Source organism: Diabrotica virgifera, chromosome 1 (assembly GCF_917563875.1).
Source record: "Diabrotica virgifera virgifera chromosome 1, PGI_DIABVI_V3a".
Taxonomy (NCBI): Eukaryota; Metazoa; Arthropoda; class Insecta; order Coleoptera; family Chrysomelidae; genus Diabrotica; species Diabrotica virgifera.
Window position 1 is genome coordinate 169,716,162 of NC_065443.1, and position 26,459 is coordinate 169,742,620.

The window sequence follows — 26,459 nt, forward strand, 5'->3', positions numbered from 1 at the left end:
AAGAGTGAAGAAATCCTCTTACAAATGCAGAAGGTCCCTACAGTATATGATGACATGATACAAGCGCTGGAAAGCCATTTCATACCACGAAGAAACATCATATTCGAAAAATTTCAATTTAACTCTAGGGTCCAATTACCAGGGGAAAACATTGATAGTTTTATAGCAGCAGTGCATGCTCTGGCAGCTAATTGTAACTTGGGTGCACTTAAAGAAGAGTTTATAAGAGATAGGATTGTCGTTGGTATGCTTGACAAGAAGACTAGTGAAAAAATGCAATTAGAGGCCAAACTTACATTATCAGATGCAATATTATATGCACGCCAAGCTGAATTGCAGTCCCAGCAAAACAGTGTACTACAACAACAACAGTCATCACTTAATGTTATAGCTAAACAAGAAAACACTCCAAAAAGCTTCAATACGAGTAAACGTCCCCAACATCCTGAGGTAAAGTGTAAATACTGTGGTTTGGCACAACATAAACGAGAAATCTGTCCTGCTCGAAGATCTACATGCAGAGGGTGTGGAAGATTTGGTCACTGGGATAGAGTATGTCTGTCCAAGGAGAAGGACTCAAGATCTCTCCACCATATTACCACCTCTTCAGAAGGTGGTGTTCAAATTCAGGATCCTCCTCTTTTCTTAGGTAATGTTACTTTGACTAAACATATGTTAGGAAATGTTTTTACAAATAACCATAATCAATGGCTAGTTAACTTACAAATAAGTCATAATAAGAAATTAGTTCCCTTTTTAGTTGATTCAGGAGCTGATATTGTCTGCATTCCATCAAATCATTTAGATTCAATCTTATTAAAGAGTTTAAAAAACTGTTCTGAAACAATATCAGGCCCTGATGGTACCAAACTAAAAGTTCTGGGTAAAATTACTGAAAGACTTACATATCCTTCTAAAGGCAAATCTTGTACTTTTGATATATTTGTAATTCAAGATCTAAAAATGCCTATTCTGGGGAGGCCGGGTATTTCATGTCTCGAGGTATTAAACTTTTCAATAAATTCTATTAATCAAACTTCTAGCACTAATGTACAGGTAGAAAAAGAATTTCCAGATATATTTAATGAAATAGGCAACTTCAAAGATGAAATTAACATTGAAGTTTGTGAAGAAGCTAAACCTTTTGTACAGACTACTCCTCGTGTAGTTCCTATACCTTTACTAGGTAAATTAGAGAAAGAATTAAAAAGGCTTCAAGATTTAAAGATCATAGAACCAGTAGAAGAACATACAGGTTGGGTAGCTCCAATTGTAGTTGTTCCAAAGGGGGAAACGGTGCGCATTTGTGGGGATTATACTCATTTAAATAAAAGCATTCTACGACCCTATTTCCCTATACCTAAAGTAGAAACCTCATTGGCACAACTTGGGGGATCTCGTATATTTTCAAAATTAGATGCTACTTCTTCATTTTACCAAGTCCGACTTTCAAAAAGCTCTCAAGCTTTAACTACTTTTATTACCCCATGTGGCAGATTCATGTTTACAAGGTTACCTTTCGGTATATCCTGTTCTCCTGAATTTTTCAGTCAGAAATTTTCTAAGTTATTCCTAGGTTTGAAAGGTATCATTACCCACATAGATGATATATTAGTACATGCACCCACAGTAGAAGAACATGATCGTATTCTTAGGGAAGTCTTGCAGAGACTCAGCAAAGAAGGTATTACACTCAACAAAAAGAAATGTCTAATAGGTGTAAATAAAATTGCATTTTTAGGCCATGTGATTTCAGGTGAGGGTATTATGATTGATCCATCTCGAGTAGAAGCTATTACAGAATTTCCTAACCCTACAAGTAAAAAAGAACTGCAACAGCTCTTAGGTATGATCAATTATGCTGGTCGTTTTATTTCAAATAAGTCCGATATTCTTGAGCCCCTCAACTATTTATTAAAAAATGATGTCTTATTTCGGTGGAGTAAAGATCAAACTGCAGCTTTTTCAAAAATAAAAAATGCATTGATCAACGCACCCTGTCTTTCTTACTTTGACCCAACTAAAAAGGTAATTGTCAGTGGAGATTCGTCTTCATTTGGTTTAGGGGCCGCTCTGATGCAAATTAATGAAAACAATGAAACGGAAATAGTAGCATATGCATCTCGAACACTTTCTCCTACTGAATGTCGCTATGCTCAAATTGAGCGAGAGTGTTTGAGTTTAACATGGGCTTGTGAAAAATTTCAGGAATACATAACAGGAATTTCTGTAATTTTAGAAACCGATCATAAACCACTTCTACAAATATTACAGACAAAAAATCTTGATGATTTGACTCCTCGTCTACAAAGATTTCGTCTCAGACTTATGAGATATAATTATACTGTACTTTTTACTCGAGGGACAGACTTAAAAGTAGCTGACGCTTTAAGTCGTAATCCATTGCAGGTGTCACACAATAGTGAAGAACTTACTTCAGAAGTAGATGCACATGTTCGTCTAATTATACAAAATTTGCCTATAAAAAATCATTTTCTTAATAAAATTCTTAATGAACAAGAGTTAGATCCTATTTGTAGGAATCTTAAACAATATTGTATTTCAGGCTGGCCTGACAAAAAACATATATTGCCAGAAATGTGCCCTTATTTTCAATACAGGTATGAGATTAGTCTTAATGAGAACTTTCTTACAAAAAATTCCAGGTTAATTGTTCCTCCTGCCTTACAATTACAAACCCTGGAATACCTTCATCAAGGCCATCAAGGCATTGTAAAATGCAGGGAAAGGGCAAAAATGTCTGTCTGGTGGATAGGACTTTCTTCTCAGATTGAAAATCTTGTTAGGTCTTGTCCGAATTGTGTTGAGGAACGCACAAATATTAAAGAAACATTTGTCAAGGATACCATTCCATCTAGACCATGGCAAAAGGTAGCTGTTGATTTGTTTAAAGAAAAAAATTGGTTGCTAATTCTAACAGATTACTATTCTAGGTTTTTTGAAATCATACCTTTGACTAGTCTAACTGAAAGTGTTATTGTTGAAAAGTTGAAAGAACAATTTGCGAGATATGGAATACCTGACGTTGTCAGATCGGATCAGGGTCCTCAATTCAGCTCAGGTTTTTCCAAATTTGCTGCTGAATACAATTTTATTCACACTACTAGCAGTCCTTACTATGCACAGTCTAACGGCTGTGTAGAAGCAGCAGTAAAGGTCGCAAAATCTTTGCTGAAGAAAAATGAGGATATATATTTGGGTCTATTGGCCTATAGATCAACTCCTTTAGAATGTGGCTTCAGTCCTTCAGAATTGCTAATGTCGCGTAAATTAAAAACATTGTTGCCTATGCTTCCTAGTAAACTTGAGGAAGTGGTTAATGCTAGAAAATCTTTCATTAACACTGAAGAAAAACGTAAAACTCTTCAGGAAAACAATTATAACAGAAGACACAATTCTAAGGAGATGTCTGATTTAAAAATCAGTGATACGGTGTGGATTACTGACCTTCGGAAATATGGAGTGGTATCAGAGGTATGTTCAGAACCTCGTGCTTATATTGTTAAAACTAATGATGGTACTGCTTATCGTAGAAATAGGTGGTTTTTAATAGCTGCTCCATATTATGTTCCGAACGCCAATAATGTTACTCCCCTGCCTATTGTAAGGGCTAATTATTCAGAGAATCCTAAAGATTCATCTTCTGGGGAGAAAATTGTAGAAAGTGATAGTGTACAGTGTAGTGACAAACCAATATCTATCAGTGAGAGTGCAGAAGCTTTACCAAGCAGTGTAGCTCCAAGTGCATCCGAAAACATTACTCCAAAGAGAAATAAAAAACGTCCCAACTGGTTTTCAGACTATATCACATAATGTGTTTTATTATATCATTTAGTATTAAGAATGTTGTTACTTTTATAATCTTAAAAAGGAGGATGTTGTGTTAGGTATTCCTACATTAGGCAACACCCCGCACGTTAGTTCCTGGCTGGCTTGGTTGGTAGAGGCCATGAGGTTAGGAGGATGACAGAGGGGTTTTGAGAGGTTAGGAAGCCCTAGATCACAGCGTGCTCCACAGTAAAGGACAGAATAGTAATGTAAGTGCGATAGGAATATCGGTCACACTGTTCAGCTTGTGGGCACGTCCGCTTAGCGGTGCTAGTAGTCATGACATGACGCATGACATGAGACATGACTTCGTTGCGCATGACACATTTGCTGGTGCTTCTGGCGGGTTGGTGGCGGGATTTTCTTTCACCACACACAATTTCTATTGTAATATTGTACGCATGTACGCCATTACAAATTGAATTTTGTTTGATTTTGTCTTTGTTTTGTTTTTTTAAAAATTGAGCTAAGACAGAGTTTTACCATTACATATTGAAATGGAACAACATACAAAAAGACTTAGAAAATGTTGCGTTCCTGGTTGTAAGGACGCCACAAGCAATCGATTACGTTTTCCAAATCCCAACAAGGATAAGGATATGTTTTTGGAATGGTTGAAAATTATCAAGAGGAATCGATTAAGTAAGTATACACCACTTCGTGTTTACAAGAATTTTCGTATTTGTTCTAGGCATTTTAAAGAAGAAGATAGGGTACCAGACCTGAAATCTGGAAGGAGAGGAATTATCAGAGGGGCCATCCCGCGCTTATTTTTACCGCCACAAGGTAAGAAATGTACATCGTAGCACATATTTTGTATTTTTTCTGTTTAAATTAATCGTAACCTTATCACATGAATATTATTATAATTATGTATTCCTATATTTTAAAATCATCAAAACTGTTATTAACCTAACTTTTAGTATTTGTATTCCTAAAATTTTATTTTTAATACAAGTACATATTACGAAGATAATTGTAATATTTCATTATTAGAAATTTTGTGGTGCTTTCTCCTCAATATATTATTTGGGTTCACTTCTGATTATAATAAATATATAATATGCAATCCTGTTACTGGGTGAAGGAACATGGAGCATCCATGAAGCTTCTCCATTCCCCTCTATTTCTGACCATTGTTGCTATCTCTCCCAAGGTTTTCTTCATACTTCTGTAGTCTTCTTCGATGGTACTCATCCATGTTTTAGTTGGGCGTCCTCTGCTTCTTCGTCCTACTAATACTGATTATAATAATGGTCAGGATATTTATTTGTTAATTCAATAGATTTATTTATTAGTCATATTTTGTAATTATTGTATTTAAATTTCAGATTATCAGGATGAAGATTATTTAGCTTATGCCAGGCCTTCTACTACCCAGCTAGACGTATCTAATAATATGGAGCAAGACAGAAATGCCAGGCCTTCTACTTCCCAGCAAGACATAATGGAAACAGATATTGAGGAAACTCCAGCTAAAAGGAGGTTTATTGACCATGGTAATATATAAAAATATGCCTTATCTAAATTCTTAATTGTAATAATATTTTATTTATCTAGATTATGCCAAGTCTTCTACTTCCCAGCAAGACCTATCTGATAATATGGAGCAAGACAGAAATGCCAGGCCTTCTACTTCCCAGCAAGTCATAATGGAAACAGATATTGAGGAAACTCCAGCTAAAAGGAGGTTTATTGACATTGAGCATGGTAATATATAAAAATATGCCTTAACTAAATTCTTAATTGTAATAATATTCTTATTTATCTAGATTATGCCAAATCTTCTACTTCCCAGCAAGACTTATCTAAAAATATGGAGCAAGACAGAAATGTCACGCCTTCTACTTCCCAGCAAGACTTATCTGACAATGTGGAGCAAGACAGAAATACTGGTGGTAAGTAACTAATTATTCTAATAGTAAATACAGTAAAAGCTCCGTTAACCAAAACATCGTTTAACCGAAACGGTTGGCAGTTTCAATAATTTTGTCAACAAAAAGTAAATTTTTATTCCAAAATGGAAACAATTCGATGTTAATTTGTCAACATTGCTTTTATACAACTAAAGAATTAAATAATATACAACGCATTACGAAATCACCTCATACCATTTTTTAATACCAACTTTGATCAAGAATACTATGTAGTTTGATACAAGAAGAATACAAAAAACAATGTTATTTTTAACTGAAATTCTTGTTATCCGAAACGGCCTCCCCCCAATTATTTCGATTAATAGAGGTTTTACTGTACTAATATATTGATTAACCCTTAAACGCCCAGTGCTGGATAAAAAGTCCACTTAATGTACATTCCCTTGTAACACATTTATTAGGTGTTCCAAAATTTTTCAAAAATTATTTATTGTTAAAAAGTCTGCCCTTTAGAATAGAATAGAACAGAATAATTTTTATTTGCATAAAATTTTTACATATTTAAGCAAATAACGTCAATTAAAGGTAAAAGTAAAAAGAAAGGAGATTGTATAAATCTAAAGTACATAGAACAATTCATCATCATCATCATGGTGCTACAGCCCTTAGAGGGCCTCGACCTTCTCAAGCGTTCTATGCCATTCTGTTCTGCCCCTTGCCTGCATTTTCCAGTTGCCGACTCCGATCTTCTCGGCATCTTGTATTACCCCGTCCATCCACCTCAACTTTGGTCTACCCCGTCTTCTCATTCCCACGGGTTGAGCTGTTAGATTCCTTTTTATCATGTTCGATTCAGGGGCTCGGGCTACATGTCCTGCCCACTGCAGGCGATTTCGCTTAATTATAGTGATAATATCTTTTCCACCAAATGTTTGCTTGTAGATATTCTGCAGTTCAAAGTTATATCTACGCGTCCATATTCCATTTTCACAAACCGCTCCGAATATCTTGTGTAGTACCTTTCTTTCAAAAATTGATAGAGCGGATTCATCTGTTGTAGTTAGCGTCCATGCCTCTGAACCATATGTGAAAACGGGGAAAACGAAATTTTTTGAAATTTTTAAATATTTTATTTTTTTTATTAATGTTCCGAGCATATTTGAGAAGGAGCATAATTCAATTATTATTAACGAAGTTATCACCTAACTTTATCCGCAAAAATCTGAATGCCACCTCTCACATCCACCTAAAAACAGATCCTTACTGGTCTAAACTGCTGTGTCTACTAAGCATAAGATTCTTAAGTTTAATCCATTTGTAACAACTCTCAATATTACAGTATAGCCTGTCAGTAACAGCCACTAAAAATGAAAAAACTATTGGCTGATATAGCAAGGTGGCCGGTATTGCCAGTTTTATTATTTTATTATTATTTATTTACGGACCGAAGTCCATTAGTACATGATACAATTAAAATTTTTTACAATTAAAATGTCACACAAATTAGAAAAATAAGATCTAGTAGATACAAAAATGGTAAATACATAACAAACAATAATAAAGAATAAACTTACTTGCTCTCATTCAACAATTGAGAGCTAGAACATTTTGAAATTGACAAATACAACTTATCCTAGAACAAAGACAATAACAGTAGTTGACAAATCAGTCTTGAAATTAGAACATTAAGTTAAGTATAAATATAATGTTTACATACATGTTTTTGTAGTTTACATATAACTATTTGGGGAATTTTTAAACTGGTCGTTAGTACAGGTGGCCGGTAACATAGGTTTTACTGTAGCTATTTTTGAGGTGGACATTTTTTACCCACCCTTACGCATACATGGAACCTATGTAAGGTTGGACGTTTAGGGTTAATCATGTTTTGTATGTTTGCAAATATTTGTATGTTTTGTAATGTTTTGCAAAAATGTTTTAAATAGTTTAAAAATGTTTTTAATTGTAATATTATTTTATTGTTATAGGCAAAGAGCAAGGCAGAAAGGCAAGGAGAAGCATTTTAAAAAGTATACAAATTTCAAGGAAGCAGTACTTAACACCAAAGAAAAGGAAACTGTATACAAAAATTGTTGCATCAAGTAATAGAATTCATAAGTTGGCATATAGATTATCAAGTTACCAAGAAAAATTACAGGCTGCTAAACGTTTATCAGAAACAGTACCATTTAGAAAATTGGCTGAGAAGGTTAATCCATTAACATATACATTTATTTTGTCTCAAATTCGTACCCAACAACAAAAACTGAAGGGAAGAAAATTTACCATAGATGAGAAGGTTCTGGCTCTAACACTATTTAAAGGAAGTGGAAAAGGGTACAAACTGCTGTCAAAAATTTTTTCCTTGCCATCTAAAAGAACGTTGACAAATTTATTGAATAAGATTAAATTAAATCCTGGAATTAATGAGATCATGTTTAAGATGTTACAAAAGAGTGTCCACAAAATGACGCCAAGGGACCGGCACTGTGTATTAATGTTTGATGAAATGTTTTTGTCAACACGTCTACAATACAACCAAAAAGAAGATAAGATAGAGGGGTTAGAAGATTATGGTACTGAAAGATGCCCAAATTTTGCCAACTATATAAATGTGTTTATGATTAAAGGTATTTACAGACAATGGAAGCAGCCAATCTGCTACACATTTAGTGATGGAGCTACAAAAAGTAGAAAATTAAAAAACTTGATAATCAATGTAATTGAACAACTGCAAAATATTGGATTAACTGTTGTAGCCACAGTATGTGACCAAGGAGGACCAAATGCAGCAGCAGTCAACTTATTAATTCAGGAATCCCGGACCGAATATTTAAGAATAGGACAAGACTATCGATATTTTGGATTTCTTGTTAATGGCAAAGAAATTGTTCCTCTCTATGATACCCCACACTTATTTAAAGGCTTGAGGAACAACTTATTAAACAAGGATCTACATTTCGAGCTTCATGGAAAGAAGGGTGTTGCTAAATGGGACCATATAGAGCAATTTTACCAGCTGGATGCATCGGAGCCCTTAAGAATTTGCCCAAAATTAACAGACGAACATGTGTTGAGGAACAAAATCAAAAAGATGAAAGTGAAGAACTGCACGCAAGTCTTCAGTCATCAAGTTGGAAGTTTAATGGTGAAACTTGTAGAGTGGAAAGCTGAAGTGAATCTGTGTAGTGAAGTGGCGGATACAGGTCGTTTAATTTTATTTTTAGATGAACTTTTTGATTCCTTGAACTCCAATCAGAAAACTGCTCCTGTAAGCAAACCTTTGAAAGGTGGTGTTACCTTAACATCAAACCATGATCAATTTTGGAAACGATCTTTAACTCTTTTAAACAAAATGAAATTCTTTGATAGAAAGAAACAGAAATTTGTTTCTGTACCCTCATTAAAAAATTTGAATTTTACCATTCGTGGATTTTTATATTTAAAGCAAAAATTATTAAAAACTAATAATAATTACTTACTGTTAAGAGCATTTCAGCAAGATACTTTAGAAAATTTTTTCGGGTTAATTAGAAGTTATAGAGCTACAGATAATTCAGTAAGTGTATCAGATGCTATAACCACCTTCAAAGCTTTGGTTATAAATAATTTTATGTCTTTCCATTCACCTGAAAGCAATTGTGAAATTGTGAAAAAGATGTTAGTGAGGGAGCACTAGACACCTTACGTTTTTTTTTAACAGGTGAGGTATTACCAGGTTGTACACCTTTGGCACCTGAACTTAATTATTCACTTCCTCCGTCAGTTTCAAATGTTAAAAGACCTAAGGTGGGAAGGTGTACTGTAACTTATGTTGCAGGATATGTAGCAAAAAAAGTATTGAAGAAGGTTTCATGTGAGCAATGTAGATACAATATGTTATTAAGGGACAAAAAAGGAGATACAGAATTTATTGAAGCCAGGCAATATAATATGTCAAATTTAACAGTGCCTGGGAATTTGTTGACTCATAAAGTATCTGAGGCCCTTGCAAAATTGTTTTACCTAATTCCAAGGGTCTGTCATTTGCAACCTTTACACTCTATATTGTGTAAAGAACTTAATAAACTTTTAAAATTTTCAGAATTCAATTGTAAAATACATTCAAATGTTGGTTCAAATCTATGTAAATTTATTGTTAGACTTTCTGTATATATGTGGTGTAAAAATGTAAATACAATTCTAAATGGCAAAGACCAGACATTTATTAATGTTATAAAAAGTAAGTCAGAATATACTAATGTAGATCCTATAAAATTGGTTGCTTATAGAAAATACGAAAAAAGGAGAAAACAAATTTCTAAGTACCGATCATAAATCTGGACCTCGGAGGTAACCTACGCTATGTCCACATGGCATTGTTTTGAATAGGTTCATTTAATGAATCTATTTATTTTATTAGTTGGAATATACAAATTGGTTATATAATATCATTAAAATATGGTCACATTGTCTTTTGAACAAAAATTATGGGATAATCAGATTTTTATGACATTCAAAGTGCTCTACTTCAAAGTTGCTTGAAATGACAGAGTGTAGTTTACCTGCAAGGTCCAGAAATATAGATTTATCAGTTCCAATGTAAAACTAGACAAAATTGTATGTTATTGTTCTCTTCAATGAATTTTGAGAAGCTCCTCCATTAAAACTTTATGCTTATCATATTTGATACATTTTTACAAAAAGTCGTCTGCTTTTTTTTGTAGACAATTTCCATTTACAGTCTAATATTTCCTTTTTGTTTTTAGCAAATAAAATTGTGTTTTTCATTTACAGAACTCATATGAATCTCAATCATTATTTTTATTGTTTTACATATCTAACGTGCTATGTACTATTTTAAATTTTATAATAAATTATTATCAAAATAGAAAGTAAAATAGTTAATTACTACAGTTATGAATCGTATTTCATCACCATTTTTATATTTAGTTGTATAGTTATTTCAGCAATGGTAATAAAAACTTTGAAGAGCCATAGTGAAAAATTGTCATTTTTGACTTATTCTTTTAATACATAGCATGATAGATATTTTCTACTTTCCCAACCATTTTGCTTCTCACAATTGCTTCCATCCTTTACTATCTTGCGCCATTCTGACCCACTGTTTGCCTGCCACTGCTCTTATGTCATCTACCCATCTCTTGAGTCTTCCCATGCTTATTTCGTCCTCCTTGGTCTCCATTCTACAATTATCTGTACCCACCAGCTTTCATCATAATTTCATAATTGACTGTGTGACCAGCCCAACATCATTTCATTTTTTACATTTGTTCCATGATATCCTTGATGCAGTTTCCAATTTGTATGTACAAACTGGTAGTATGCATGTGCTATGTATGTTTATAGAAATGGAGGTGATTTTCAAGATATATGCTAGGTTACCAAAAGCGGCCCATGCCAGTTGTGTTATTTTAATTTAAGCATCTGGATTTGGTTTTCCCAGTTTGATGACATGGCCCTTGTATACATAATGTTCAACATTTTCTGTGGTATGATTTTGTATTGTTATGTTCGTGTGATTCTGGCTCATTATTTTTGTTTTATTGTAGTTCATTTTTAAGCTTACAGCTCTCGCAACTACATTTAATTGTTTTAACATTTCAGTTAGTTCTTGAATATGTTCTAATAAAACTATGTTTTCAAATGTTCTAACTATGATCCGTTGATGTTTATGCATTTGTTCCATTATAATTTCTTAAAAATATTTTCTGGAGTAAGGGGAATAGTTTGGGAGAAATGGTGCCTCCTTATCTCACTCTCTGTTGTAAATAGTTACATAGTTCACTTTTATTATGCATTATATGTTTTACTTTTCTCTTTATTAGTTAAGTTGATGATTTTATACACATGATGACATTATAATATAGATGACTAATTTTAAAACATAATTTTAAGAATCGGATTAAAAGGGCTTGACAGGTGTAGGTACTTTTTTGTTTATTTTAATAATTCATTTGTGTCACATATAATTGTTAATATTTTGTTTAATGTGTAATTAAGACTTAAATTTTACTCTAGTTTATAAGAAATAATAGAGATTGATTGTATAATGTATGTTAGCATATTTGTTTTTGTATATTTTGTATTATAATTTTAAGAATCGGATTAGATAGATTTAGATAATTTAGCCAACTGGTGTCTTGATAATGGGATGGATTTGAATGTCAACAAGTGTCACATTATCCGGTTTTGTCAGAATCATCATTTATCAGTTTAATTATACCATAAATGATCAATTATTGGATACGGTAGACTCAATTAAAGATTTAGGTGTTGTTCTTGATTCCTCTCTGAGCTTTAACCATCACATCAACAATATTACTCAAAGATCCATGAAAATGCTTGACTTTGTTAAAAGGACAACTCGTGATTTCACGAACGTGTTCGCTATTAAAATGCTCTATTGTTCTTTAGTCAGGACGCACCTCGACTACTGTTCTCCAGTTTGGTCCCAACATTATTTACACCTCAAGAACAAACTTGATAGTGTTTCAAATAGTATTTCAAATCTCTTCTCTGGATGTACGTAGGAAGCGTAAAGATCTTACAGTATTGTTTAATATTATCAATGGCATATATTACTGCCCTGAACTCCTTGCTAAAATATTGTTGTTTGTTCCACCACGATCAACAAGACAAATTCAAACCTTTCATATTTCTTTTCATAGATATAATTACTCATATTTTACTTTTGTTCCTAGAACACTAAGACTTGCTAACTCCCTAGGTGACCTTTTACTTTTTGGTAACTCTGTTGATGTTTTTAAGAACCATTTAACCAAATTAAATAGTTAGCAATGTCATAACCTTGTTATTTGTTAGTAATTAATGTTTTGTAATTATTTTACTTTGTCATGTCTTTTTAAATGTTTTGTACTCTCTCATTTTATTCTTATATATATTCAACACTGTAATTATCAATATCTTATTAATGTATTACCGAATTGGGCTTGCCCGTATAAATAAATAAATTAAAAGAGCTTGACAGGTGTAGGTACTTGTTTGCTTATTTTAATAGTTCATTTGTGTCACATATAATTGTTAATATTTTGTTTAATGTGTAATTAAGACTTAAATTTTACTCTAGTTTATAAGAAATAATAGAGATTGATTTTATAATGTATGTTAGCATATTTTTTTGTATATTTTGTATTATAATTTTAAGAATCGGATTAAAAGAGCTTGAAATGTGTAGATACTTCTTTGTTTATTTTAATAATTCATTTGTTTCACATATAATTGTTTATATTTTGTTTAATGTGTAATTAAGACTTTAATATTACTCTAGTTTATAAGACATTATAGAGATTGATTTTATACTGTACGTTAGCATATATTTTTTTGTAATGGGGGTAATCCCTTATATAACTATATAAATCAATAATAAAGCTTATAACATTAGCTCTTTCAGTCATCATGTTTGTTTAAAGAACATCAACTTTTAAGCCCCAACGATAGCTCATTTTTTACATTGAATCACCATAATTGTCTCAACGAACATCGTCTCTGTACATTGTAATAGGCATAATAATGTTTATGGACAAAATTTGTTGTTTATAAATATTTAAAAACATATATTTCAATCTCAAAAATTTAAATTATTATCTTTGCAAACAAAAACTCATGACTGAAGGGGTTAACGCACACATACACACACATTTGGGTGATTTGCGCCTAGTCACCGAACTAGGCTAAGCGCCTAGAGCGTGGACTCGGCGCCCGGGCAAGTAACAAATCGATGATACGTCAGTTAAGACGTAGCTGGACTAAAGTGCCTCACACGGTTCAGAATTATTAGGTAAATGTTTCATATGAGGGTTTTTTATGCCGAAACTCTCATATATGAAAGTAGCCTTCCATAGCGCATCAGCGTGCTATGGGAGGGGTGGAGGAAAGCCTGCAGAGCATTGGAGCTCGAAGGAGTGGTTCCTGATTTACTTGGACCAATCCTTCTCACCCCAATGAATTGTATGCTTAAATGGGCATGCAAGTCTCTGCAGGTGGGTTTACTTTGTTGTTGTTTATAAATATTTAAAAACATATATTTCAATCTCAAAGATTTAAATTATTATCTTTGCAAACAAAAACTCATGACTGAAGGAGTTAACGCACACATACACACACACACATTTGGGTGATTTGCGCCTAGTCACCGAACTAGGCTAAGCCTAGAGCGTGGACTCAGCGCCAGGGCAAGTAACAAATCGATGATACGTCAGTTAAGACGTAGCTGGACTAAAGTGCCTCACACGGTTCAGCATTATTAGGTAAATATTTCATATGAGGGTTTTTATGCCGAAACTCTCATATAGCAATCATTTTGATGAAAGTAGCCTTCCATAGCGCATCAGCGTGCTATGGGAGGGGTGGAGGAAAGCCTGGAGAGCATTGGAGCTCGAAGGAGTGGTTCCTGATTTACTTGGACCAATCCTTCTCACCCCAATGAATTGTATGCTTAAATGGGCATGCAAGTCTCTGCAGGTGGGTTTACTTTGTTGTTGTTGTTTATAAATATTTAAAAACATATATTTCAATCTCAAAGATTTAAATTATTATCTTTGCAAACAAAAACTCATGACTGAAGGGGTTAACGCGCGCGCCCGCCCACACACACACACACACACACACACACACACACACACACACACACACACACACACACACACACACACACACACACACACACACACACACACACACACACACACATTTGGGTGATTTGCGACTAGTCACCGAACTGGGCTAAGCCTAGAGCGTGGACTCGGCGCCCGGGCAAGTAACAAATCGATGATATGTCAGTTAAGACGTAGCTGCACTAAAGTGCCTCACACGGTTCAGCATTATTAGGTAAATATTTCATATGAGGGTTTTTTATGCCGAAACTCTCATATAGCAATCATAAACATATATTTCAATCTCAAAGATTTAAAGTATTATCTTTGCAAACAAAAACTCATGACTGAAGGGGTTAACGCACACACACACACACACACACACACACACACACACACACACACACACACACACACACACACACACACACACACACACACACACACACACACACACACACACACACACACACACACACACACACACACACACACACACACACACACACACACACACACACACACACACACACACACACACACACACACACACACACACACACACACACACACACACACACACACACACACACACACACACACACACACACACACACACACACACACACACACACACACACACACACACACACACACACACACACACACACACACACACACACACACACACACACACACACACACACACACACACACACACACACACACACACACACACACACACACACACACACACACACACACACACACACACACACACACACACACACACACACACACACACACACACACACACACACACACACACACACACACACACACACACACACACACACACACACACACACACACACACACACACACACACACACACACACACACACACACACACACACACACACACACACACACACACACACACACACACACACACACACACACACACACACACACACACACACACACACACACACACACACACACACACACACACACACACACACACACACACACACACACACACACACACACACACACACACACACACACACACACACACACACACATACATGGTGCCGCATTTGTTGTGGCATCTGTGCTTCAGACTGCAAAGTGGCATCATCAAGTCCAAGTACGGTGTGTTGATTCTGATTAGCTGCGTATCAGTAATATATTTTTAATTTTGTTATACCCTCCTTCTAAACCAAACTACAGGTAAATCTATGATAACATCACTTGTGGCATCAGATGCCACATGTACCTTGAGATGTCATAAATACCACGCTTTACACACCATGACTTACTACTTGAATTATGGCCGACATTTTTTGGGATAATAAAAAAAACTAATAAATTACAGAACAAATTCTTGTTTTTTTAACTTTGTCATTTATTTGCAAACAATTTGTATAAAATTTATATTGGTAATTTATTATCATTATTATTTATTAGTCGCTTATTGCGGCTGTAATAGTTTTTCAAATAAAACTTTATATCCGTCCATTTTCTCCTTTCCAATACTGGGTATTTTGATTTGCACTCTTCACATTTTTGTTTTCCTGGTAGTAGTTCCTTCTTTAAATCAAATTTAAAGAAAGTCATTACGGATTTTATTTCTTCGGACGTCCATGGGGTTTTTTGAGTTGTTTTAAGTGTTTTTGCCGACTGCTTTTCTTTTTTTCTCTTTTTGACTTGTGTTTCTTTTTTTGTCGAAATTAGTTCCTACAATTTTATTTAATTTATTATTATTATTTTTAATTCTTATCACTCATACCTCTTCTGTTGCCGATGATTTTCTCTTTCCTTGATTCATGAACACCTGCTCTTTAATGTTCGATAATGGAACTAAAAGGTAATAAGAAAAAACAATTAATTAGAAACACGGATGAAATTGTAAAGTCTTACTTTCATCATCACTAGATGTGTCCTCAGTGTTATTGATCCCTTCGCCGGCATCGGCTGGTAATGCCACTTCTTCGGATTCCTCTTCCAAACAAGGTAAATCTAAGATAAATAGGACGTTAGACGTTTAAATAAAAACAGCTTTCAATATCTGTCACTGAATAGCGCAATTTTTATGTTAACCCAGCACCTGCTACGCGGCTTTGCAAGGCGCCAACTGCCACAGCACCCCTTAAAAATTTTCTGTGATCTACTTGTTTAAAAAACAAAATAATGTGTTGAGTAACACAAGAATATAAAAAAACATGTTTTATTAACTTATTAGCCACTAATATGTTATAAAAGTTAAAAAATAAAATGAAAGGGATGTTATAAGCAAATTAGCAAGTACCAAGCCATAATAAATGAAGTCAAGTAAAATATCTAAAAAAATTAAGATTTAGTGAGTATAGAGTCTATATTAATAATTTAAATAAGTTATTTCAATAAAAAATGTTAATTTGACCTGTTTATCAAAAATACAAAAAAAAAATAAAACTTAAAGTACCAGATGATGACACCCCAATTCTTCAAACACTAACACATCTATACTATATAATATTATAGAAAGCTACTATGACGCACAGCTTGGTTACCAAACTTGAAATACCAAATATTTGATAAAAATGTGTTATGGGGTGCTAGTAGCACCCCACGTGGCAGGTGCCGGGTTAAAATGGGAAAACAAATCAAACTTGCAGCAAAAATTAGGAGTTTAAAAATATCAAAACTCTTCATTAGCTTCAATAGCTGAACTGAGTGAGCAATATACAAATTTTAAGAAGTGTAGAATATCAAAAACTTTCCATCGTTGCATTTCAGTTTTCCCACTAATACACACACACACACACACACACACACACACACACACACACACAAACACACACACACACACACACACCCGCCCCCCCCACACACACACACACACACACACACACCCGCCCCCCACCCACACACACCCGCCCCCCACCCACACACACCCGCCCCCCACCCACACACACCCGCCCCCCCCCACACACACACACACACACACACACACACACACACACACACCCGCCCCCCCCCACACACACACACACACACACACACACACACCCCCCCCCCCCCCCACACACACACACACACACACACACCCGCCCCCCACCCACACACACACACACACATTTGGGTGATTTGCGCCTAGTCACCGAACTGGGCTAAGCCTAGAGCGTGGACTCGGCGCCCGGGCAAGTAACAAATCGATGATATGTCAGTTAAGACGTAGCTGCACTAAAGTGCCTCACACGGTTCAGCATTATTAGGTAAATATTTCATATGAGGGTTTTTTATGCCGAAACTCTCATATAGCAATCATAAACATATATTTCAATCTCAAAGATTTAAAGTATTATCTTTGCAAACAAAAACTCATGACTGAAGGGGTTAACGCACACACACACACACACACACACACACACACACACACACACACACACACACACACACACACACACACACACACACACCGCCCCCCACCCACACACACCCGCCCCCCACCCACACACACCCGCCCCCCACCCACACACACCCGCCCCCCACCCACACACACACACACACACACACATTTGGGTGATTTGCGCCTAGTCACCGAACTGGGCTAAGCCTAGAGCGTGGACTCGGCGCCCGGGCAAGTAACAAATCGATGATATGTCAGTTAAGACGTAGCTGCACTAAAGTGCCTCACACGGTTCAGCATTATTAGGTAAATATTTCATATGAGGGTTTTTTATGCCGAAACTCTCATATAGCAATCATAAACATATATTTCAATCTCAAAGATTTAAAGTATTATCTTTGCAAACAAAAACTCATGACTGAAGGGGTTAACGCACACACACACACACACACACACACACACACACACACACACACACACACACACACACACACACACACACACACACACACACACACACACACACACACACACACACACACACGACACACACACACACACAGACACACACACACACACACCACACACACACAGGTTCTTGACTAAGCAACATCTCAATATTCTTTTCACCTATTTTCTGGCATAGTGCCGACGTTGGTTTTTTTTGTTCTGCTGCAAATTGATCTGTCAGTGCTGTTTTGGGGTTTTTAGCAGGTCCTTTTGTAATTTCTTCCATCTGCAATTCGACCCCGGCGATGGTTGCAATCTTTGGTTCCCAATGTTTTTCGATGATTTTAAACTCCACGTCTTTGTATATCTAGATACACACACGGATAAACAACATGGATTATAACCGGTGGAGCAATCGCCAATAAAATCAATTAGTTTTGATAGACAGAATGGCCACCACAAACATTCTAGATGTAAAAATCTAAAGGGGAGCCGACTATATTTTATAAATATCACTAAAATATTTTAATACCTATCTGTTACAGTTAAGTTTGGCACATTACTATTTTGGTTATTGGTAGTTTATACAAGGTGTTAATTTATGACTAGAGAATTTTAATATGTTCTAAAAAATAAGTAAATAAATAAAAAAAAATACATAAAAAAATGATTAAAAAAAATCACAACGAAAGGAAATGAGAAAATAAAAACAAAAATCGTTGAAAATTAGATATAGGTATGTAAAATAGTTCTTTGTAAAATTGGAGCAGGATTGTGATTGGATACCTACCTAAACAATTCAGTAGAAAGCAGGAAGCACTCCTTTAGAGCTTCCGCATAAATAATACAAATAATTCCAAAAAGGTAAGATGGCGAATGGACATTGACTCCGAAGCCAATAATGCACACACACACACACACATACATTTGGGTGATTTGCGCCTAGTCACCGAACTGGGCTAAGCCTAGAGCGTGGACTCGGCGCTCGGGCAAGTAACAAATCGATGATACGTCAGTTAAGACGTAGCTGGATTAAGTGCCTCACACGGTTCAGCATTATTAGGTAAATATTTCATATGAGGGTTTTTTATGCCGAAACTCTCATACAGCAATCATTTTGATGAAAGTAGCCTTCCATAGCGCATCAGCGTGCTATGGGAGGGGTGGAGGAAAGCCTGGAGAGCATTGGAGCTCGAAGGAGTGGTTCCTGGTTTACTTGGACCAATCCTTCTCACCCCAATGAATTGTATGCTTGAATGGGCCTGCAAGTCTGCAGGTGGGTTTACTTTTTTTGCTTGTTTGCTCGTGAGTAATTCCATTTATCATTTGGTAAGCCAGGGTGAATAGATTCCTAAGCTCAGAATGGGGCCCATTTCCATGGAGTGTAACGTGGATCCCTGCACAAGGATATAGGTGAAGACCAGAATGGTAGCAATCACTTATAAAATACATACATCTATATTATACTTCTGTAATTCCATACAAATTTTGATTGCTCAAATAATTTTATAAAGTAATTTACAGAAATAAATAGATTTTTAAGACTTATCTGTTTTTATTTTTTTTTGTTTTGAAAAGGACAAAAATGTTTTAAAACTTATCTTGCATCAAAACGTATGAGTCTCTTTCTGATACATTTATAATATAATACATAAATGTAAATGTTTTCGGCTGTAAATTTAAAAAGTATGTTTCGAGTGTGAATGGAAAATAATTATAGTCGTAAAATAACAAATTAAAACTTATTCTATGCCAAAAATATATTTTCTCTGACCAAAAATATAGTACATATACACTTATGCAACATAATGCATAAGTGTATACTATGTATATTCTTGGTCACAGAATATATATATTTTTTGGCATAGAATAAGTTTTTATTTGTTATTTTACGACTATATTTTTCATTCACATTCAAAACATACTTTTTGAATTTACCGCCGAAAATTCAGATCCTAATTTTTGAATTTGGCGCCCATACTGGCCCACTCAGTTGGCTATATACCATCCCACTCACCAGGGGGCGCTCTAAACTAAAATTCAGAAATAATTTTTGATTAGCCAACGTTCGCAACGGACAAGGCAGTTGAATAAGAAGAAGAAATTTTTTGAATTTCCCGCTGGATGACCACAACCTACAGATGGCGCAGAAACTCTCTCCCCAAATGTTAACACGGGACTTGCGCTACTATTCTGTCCTTTACTGTGGCGTGCTCATGCTAGGTTGTATCTACAAGAATTGTATAATAAATGCATCTATAAATCTCCAATATGCTTTTAAGTTTCATTAATACAACACATTCTACCACATCCAATACTATTTTAATATTAAATATCATGCAACCGCAGTAAATATCGGTTTTTATTATCACTAAATGGTCTTTTCAGCGTTTTAAATAACTCAAAAGGCCCATTTCGTTGATTCAAGTTTATATAGGCAACCCAAATTACACGCCGCTAATCCTCGGGTCGGGATTTAGACATAATAGTTGGTGACACAACGGGAGAGATTAAAAAGGTCTGTTCCTTTGTTTTTTCTTTTGAGTGTGTACGAAATTCTATGGACATTTGAGTGTAAATTACAGCGGATGTGACAGCGGCTCATGACAGCGGACAGTGTAGCAGGGATGCCAGGTCTGGGGAATTTTCCCCAGAACTGGGGAAAATTGATAAACTTTGGGGACTGGGGAAAAACTTTTTTAAAATGACTAATATCTGGGGAAATCAAACTGGCTAAAATATGTTATTAAATTTAGTAAAAAATAGTTATTTTAGAAAGTCCAGTAATTATGTGAATATTAAATATTTTACAACGACAAGATCGTGGTGACTGATTCCACATATAGGCCACACTCAATACAGTTTGGTGACTTGTGACTACCGCGAACAATGAAGGCCCCGTCTCACCATCAAATAATTGACAGTTAATTTGATCAAACTTGACAGTCAAACTTGACTAGTGACACAAACTATACATACTAACTGTCACTTTGTGTCACTAACTGTCAAGTTTGATCAAACTAACTGTCAATTATTTGATGGTGAGACGGGGCCTTGATATTCCCTGGGGTTCCCTAAAAAAAACGTTCTTGAACGGTTACGAGTATGCGCAGTAACGAGAAATGTGTAACTGCGCATAAATTTTCTTTATTGCGCATGCGCGTAACGGTTCAAGAGCGGTTTTGTATCGAGTTAGAACAAACCTTATAAATCTGGGGAATTCTGTTGAAAATCTGGCAACTTTTAAAACACTATTTGGGGAAATAAATTTTTTGAGCCTGGCAACGCTGCAGTGTAGTAAACGAAAATTATCGGTGTGCCAATCAAGCAAAGGGACAAGGAACTTCCGAATATGGCCTAACTGGGGGCACATAACAAAACCTAATCCTAATATTTACATTTGTAAAGAATATCCTGTTTGTTTTTATTTTTTATTGTCGATTGTGCAGCGAAATTGTGATAGCAAATCAAATATAAAGTAGTTTATCGCCTACAGAACTGAATTAGTCCATAGCAGTTATCAGTTTGCAAGTAGCAAGGGCTTTCTTGAGAAGCTTATACTTGTATTGTTGTAAATTGTGGGAGTAGGGCAGACAGGGAAAAGTCTTATTTTGTACTGTTCCCAAGGCTCCCCATGCAATACATTTAAATGAATTATCCAAACAAAGCCGGGGACAATGGATAAAAGCCACAAGAAGAACAGATATGACCGAACTAAAATTAAAATATGAAAAGTAAACATTTTGCAAGTGGTAAGTTTAATGTAATTCAATTAATAAGGATTTTAAATGTCTACAATAATAATAAAGATGTGATAATTCAAGCTTAATTATTAGGAAAGCCAGCCATGTTTCACTTCCATGAAGCAGAGAAGGGAGGTATATAATATACTGTCGCTTTTGTCTTCTCACTAATTTCTCTTTTGCTAATGAAACCTGTAGTGAGGGAGTGATATAATCGTGATGTTTTAGCAATTCTGTTGTTCATTTTTTTTGCATTTTTTGTCTATTATAGTTTATAAATATTCAAAATCGTTCATATGTTCTACTAAATTTCCGTCTAGGTTTATATGGATTTCTCTCGGTGTCTTGGAAATAAGTTTTGGTCTTTGCTAATTTTATTTTCATTCCTTTGTCTGCAAGTTCTCTCGTCTATAAATTTAGGTTGCTTTGTAAAGATTTCTCTGAACTTGGTATCAATGCAATGTCATCTGCAAATACACATTTACTCAGGATTATACTTTTTAATCAATGGTAACCTAAATCTAATTTTCGGGACTCTACTGCATTTTTTTATTGGTTCATTCATATATATAATATAATGAATAGCAGTGAGCTTAAAACTCCACCTTGCCTTACTCCTTGTGTATTAGCAAATTTGTTCGATTCACAGTTTAATGCTCGCACAATGTTCCAGTACATAAATTTTACTTGCATCAATTAGTTCTCCTCCAACATCGAACAGTTCAAGCCCTTTCCAAATGTGATGTCCGGGTACCTTGTCAAAGGCTTTTTCCATTGTCTTATAGTAAAGATATGATCTTGGACACTGTGCCCGGTCAGAAACCTTTTTGTGCATCGTCTAGTTGATGTTTCACTTTCTTTCTCAGTCTCATCTCCAGTGTTCATTCATAAATCTTAGCCAGTACACTTAGCATGAAAATACCTCGATAATTTGAACATTACTTTTTTACCTCCCTTCTTTACCAGAAGAGCCATTACTGCTGTTGCCCAATCTTCTGGGATGCATTTCTGTTTCCAAATTGTTATCAGTAATTTGTGTAAGTAGTGTAATGCAGATTCCCCCATATATTTCAACAATCGTGTTTTGATATTATCTATTCCTGCCACTTTACCATTTTTCATTTTTGCAATGGCTTCCGTTAATTCTTCCATTGTTATTTCATTACTCAACTCTTTGAAATATTTACTCCATCTATTAACTATATCTTGTGGTTGGGTAAGTGTTTCTCCATTTTTATTTTTTTTATTTGCACGACAGTACTACCTGATTTACCTCTCATTTTTTCAGACCTTTATAGAACAATTTTTGGTTTGTCCTACTACTGTCTTGCTCCATCTTTTCTCCAAATCTCTCCCACTGTTCCAATTTAGCTTTTTTAACTTTTTCTTTCACAAGCTTCCTTGCTTATTAACTGTTATTTTCTAGATAAGCTCTCCATGGTACTTTCTTTTCTTTCACAGCTATTTTTATCTCTTCGCTCCACCAACTAGTCCTTTTTTTTTGACTACTTTTATTCAATAAAGATATTAAAATACTCTTGTGATAGTGAAGAGACAGTTTATGTTTCCTTTCGATCCAGAGGCGATACACAATCTTCAGACAGCTGTTTCTGCCTTACGGCATCCCCAGTGGAGCTGCCTGCACACCTATGAATCAAAACGAAATCAAATTGTCTATTTAAGTGGAATTTCAAAAATAGTTATCTACTATTAGGATGCTTCAGCGATATCTCTTAAAGAAAAGAGAAAAGTCCCAGATACAAAATTCACTATTAAAATAGTAAATAATTATTTAAATCTGCAACTTTTCTTATTGGAACCCCTTTCTGGTAACATCCTTAATCTCTTTTTGACTTTTACAATTTCGGACTTTGAATTATCTTTCTGATCTTTTTTCTAGATTAATGAAATAAGCAGAATGTAACTGTATACTGCAGAGTCCTTTTCCCTTTCTTTATTCATCATCTCTTGTCTTATAAATTGTAAAAGTCAGAGATTAAGGATGTTACCAGAAAGAAGTTCCAATAAGAAAAGTGTCAGATTTAAATAATTATTTACTATTTTTATTTTAATAGTGAATTATATATTTTCTTTATTCTTGTGATACTTTCCACATTTTTATGATTTTTTTATGGTACACAATGTAGAATTTTTATTTATGTCTTTGTTTTAGGAACAACCACCAGATATTTAAAAGGTATAAAAAGAAGAAACTGCTGGAACTTCAAAACAAATGTGTTTGACTAGTAAAGATTTGGATAAATAACAGGAGTTACTTTGGGCTATAGCTACATGCAGATTTATTTCCTTGTGGCTTCCTATGTTAATTCTTATTAATTATACACTTAATATGTTTTTAGTCTCAGGAAGATTTTATATTTGATTATTTTTGAATAAACATTATTATTATTATTACCTTAATTTCCATTTAATAAATTAACTGTAATCAATAAAGTCAGGGCACCGGACCAAGGGTATGACGGATAATCGAAAAGACGGTTAACAGAACATTAAAAAAAATAAAAATTCATAGTACAACTCTCAAATTTCATTTGTATGGTTTGTTTGACAATAAGAGGGATTTGTGTTCGTACAATCGAATCAATTTAAAATATTCTGAAATCTGTGTTTGTTTTACTGCTGCTTCATATTTTGTGACGGCTGAATTTCTTAATCGGCATAAGATCATGCAATCTACTTTATTGGCGTCTTCTTGTTGAGAATACCACTCGATGAATTATTACATATGCGATGCAGCTTCTCTAGATTATTTACGCAAATCTTTGTCAGTTACAATAGGTTCATCAATATAGCTACAGTCAAGCTTCCTTGTGTCCAAGCATCAATATAGCTACTGTGTCAGCTTCCGAATAGGTTTGGTCCGCCTTTGTTGCCATTTCAATGATTTCTTTATCTGTCAGCAATGGATAGCCGTGTGTGTCCTCATCACAAATCAAATTAACTTTTTTTTTTATTTTTTTTGCATTAAAATGATTGCTAATGTATAACTCAATACAACTTCTGTATGTACCCTGACGGTTAACAGAGATGACGGTTAATGGAGAGACGGATAATCGAGGTTCCACTGTACATGATTTTGAAGTCAGTTATATTATAATGCCCTAGGGCGTTATTTTTCAATATTTATTTTGAAAAATAACGCCCTAGCTAGGGTATTAAATTCAAATAACTAGTTAAATACTGTCGAGTTGACACAATTACGTTACAACTGTTGCTGGTAAATGTACTTATTTGAAAACTAATTAATTCAAAATTCCTTAAATTTTTTTGCCTATAAAGAATAATTTAGTCAGACATTAAATGTTGAAGGCACCACGGATATTAAAGATAATATCGCTTTCAGTCAACGTTTATCCCTTTAGACCCTTTTAACCCTTAAGATTGCTATCTAAAAAAAATACCAAGAAACTTTACAGAATCAACGATACTGATCTGGCTGTTATTAACACATTCACAGACACACTTTAGATGTAGACACATCTTATGAAGTAAGTGGCTTCATATGCAGTTGTGTCTGTGAATGTGTTAAGAGGTAAAGATTGACGAGCTCCTGTATAGGATAATGCTGTTTTATGTTAAAAAAAGGTAAATTAGAATCGGACCAGGTTTTAATATTAAATATCATGCAACCGCAGTAAATATCGGTTTTTATTATCACTAAATGGTCTTTTCAGCGTTTTAAATAACTCAAAAGGCCCATTTCGTTGATTCAAGTTTATATAGGCAACCCAAATTACACGCCGCTAATCCTCGGGTCGGGATTTAGACATAATAGTTGGTGACACAACGGGAGAGATTAAAAAGGTCTGTTCCTTTGTTTTTTCTTTTGAGTGTGTACGAAATTCTATGGACATTTGAGTGTAAATTACAGCGGATGTGACAGCGGCTCATGACAGCGGACAGTGTAGCAGGGATGCCAGGTCTGGGGAATTTTCCCCAGAACTGGGGAAAATTGATAAACTTTGGGGACTGGGGAAAAACTTTTTTAAAATGACTAATATCTGGGGAAATCAAACTGGCTAAAATATGTTATTAAATTTAGTAAAAAATAGTTATTTTAGAAAGTCCAGTAATTATGTGAATATTAAATATTTTACAACGACAAGATCGTGGTGACTGATTCCACATATAGGCCACACTCAATACAGTTTGGTGACTTGTGACTACCGCGAACAATGAAGGCCCCGTCTCACCATCAAATAATTGACAGTTAATTTGATCAAACTTGACAGTCAAACTTGACTAGTGACACAAACTATACATACTAACTGTCACTTTGTGTCACTAACTGTCAAGTTTGATCAAACTAACTGTCAATTATTTGATGGTGAGACGGGGCCTTGATATTCCCTGGGGTTCCCTAAAAAAAAACGTTCTTGAACGGTTACGAGTATGCGCAGTAACGAGAAATGTGTAACTGCGCATAAATTTTCTTTATTGCGCATGCGCGTAACGGTTCAAGAGCGGTTTTGTATCGAGTTAGAACAAACCTTATAAATCTGGGGAA

At 34.9% G+C, this 26,459-nt stretch overlaps 2 protein-coding genes and 1 long non-coding RNA gene across 6 annotated transcripts; 2 read left to right on the forward strand and 1 right to left on the reverse strand.

Annotated features, from left to right (window-relative positions):
* Positions 1–294: 294 nt before the first annotated feature.
* LOC126878851 (uncharacterized) lies at positions 295–19,734 on the forward strand. Of its 4 annotated transcripts, none has more exons than XM_050641747.1 (8): positions 295–649; positions 4,541–4,635; positions 5,181–5,348; positions 5,410–5,559; positions 5,622–5,747; positions 7,715–13,546; positions 14,015–14,576; positions 19,252–19,734. In XM_050641747.1, the coding sequence occupies exons 1-6, from the start codon at positions 555–557 to the stop codon at positions 9,403–9,405; spliced, it is 2,325 nt and encodes a 774-aa protein (XP_050497704.1). In that variant the 5' UTR covers positions 295–554; the 3' UTR covers positions 9,406–13,546; positions 14,015–14,576; positions 19,252–19,734. The 4 variants fall into 4 exon arrangements, with proteins under 4 accessions (XP_050497704.1, XP_050497705.1, XP_050497703.1 ...); XM_050641748.1 differs by lacking the exon at positions 295–649 and adding an exon at positions 3,831–4,058; XM_050641746.1 differs by lacking the exon at positions 295–649 and having other exon boundaries at positions 3,831–4,635; positions 14,015–14,595; positions 19,270–19,734.
* Positions 15,769–16,376, reverse strand: LOC126878859 (uncharacterized). Its single transcript, XM_050641758.1, has 3 exons — positions 16,268–16,376; positions 16,137–16,207; positions 15,769–16,084 (listed from the first exon to the last, which is right to left on the reverse strand). The coding sequence occupies exons 2-3, from the start codon at positions 16,173–16,175 to the stop codon at positions 15,779–15,781; spliced, it is 345 nt and encodes a 114-aa protein (XP_050497715.1). The 5' UTR covers positions 16,176–16,207; positions 16,268–16,376; the 3' UTR covers positions 15,769–15,778.
* Positions 19,735–21,408: 1,674 nt separating the features above from the next.
* Positions 21,409–24,343, forward strand: LOC126878864 (uncharacterized). The gene is made up of 2 exons (XR_007695841.1): positions 21,409–21,940; positions 24,105–24,343. It is a non-coding gene; the product is annotated as an uncharacterized LOC126878864 (long non-coding RNA).
* Positions 24,344–26,459: the final 2,116 nt, after the last annotated feature.

Excerpts from the sequence above, each read along its gene's own strand:
- LOC126878851 (XM_050641746.1), top strand. The coding sequence starts at position 4,347 with ATGGAACAACATACAAAAAGACTTAGAAAATGTTGCGTTCCTGGTTGT. Across the intron at positions 5,349-5,409 it reads AAGGAGGTTTATTGACCATG|ATTATGCCAAGTCTTCTACT; the intron begins GTAATATATAAA and ends TTATTTATCTAG. Across the intron at positions 5,748-7,714 it reads GCAAGACAGAAATACTGGTG|GCAAAGAGCAAGGCAGAAAG; the intron begins GTAAGTAACTAA and ends TTATTGTTATAG.
- LOC126878859 (XM_050641758.1), bottom strand. The coding sequence starts at position 16,175 with ATGAATCAAGGAAAGAGAAAATCATCGGCAACAGAAGAG. Across the intron at positions 16,085-16,136 it reads AATCATCGGCAACAGAAGAG|GAACTAATTTCGACAAAAAA; the intron begins GTATGAGTGATA and ends ATAAAATTGTAG.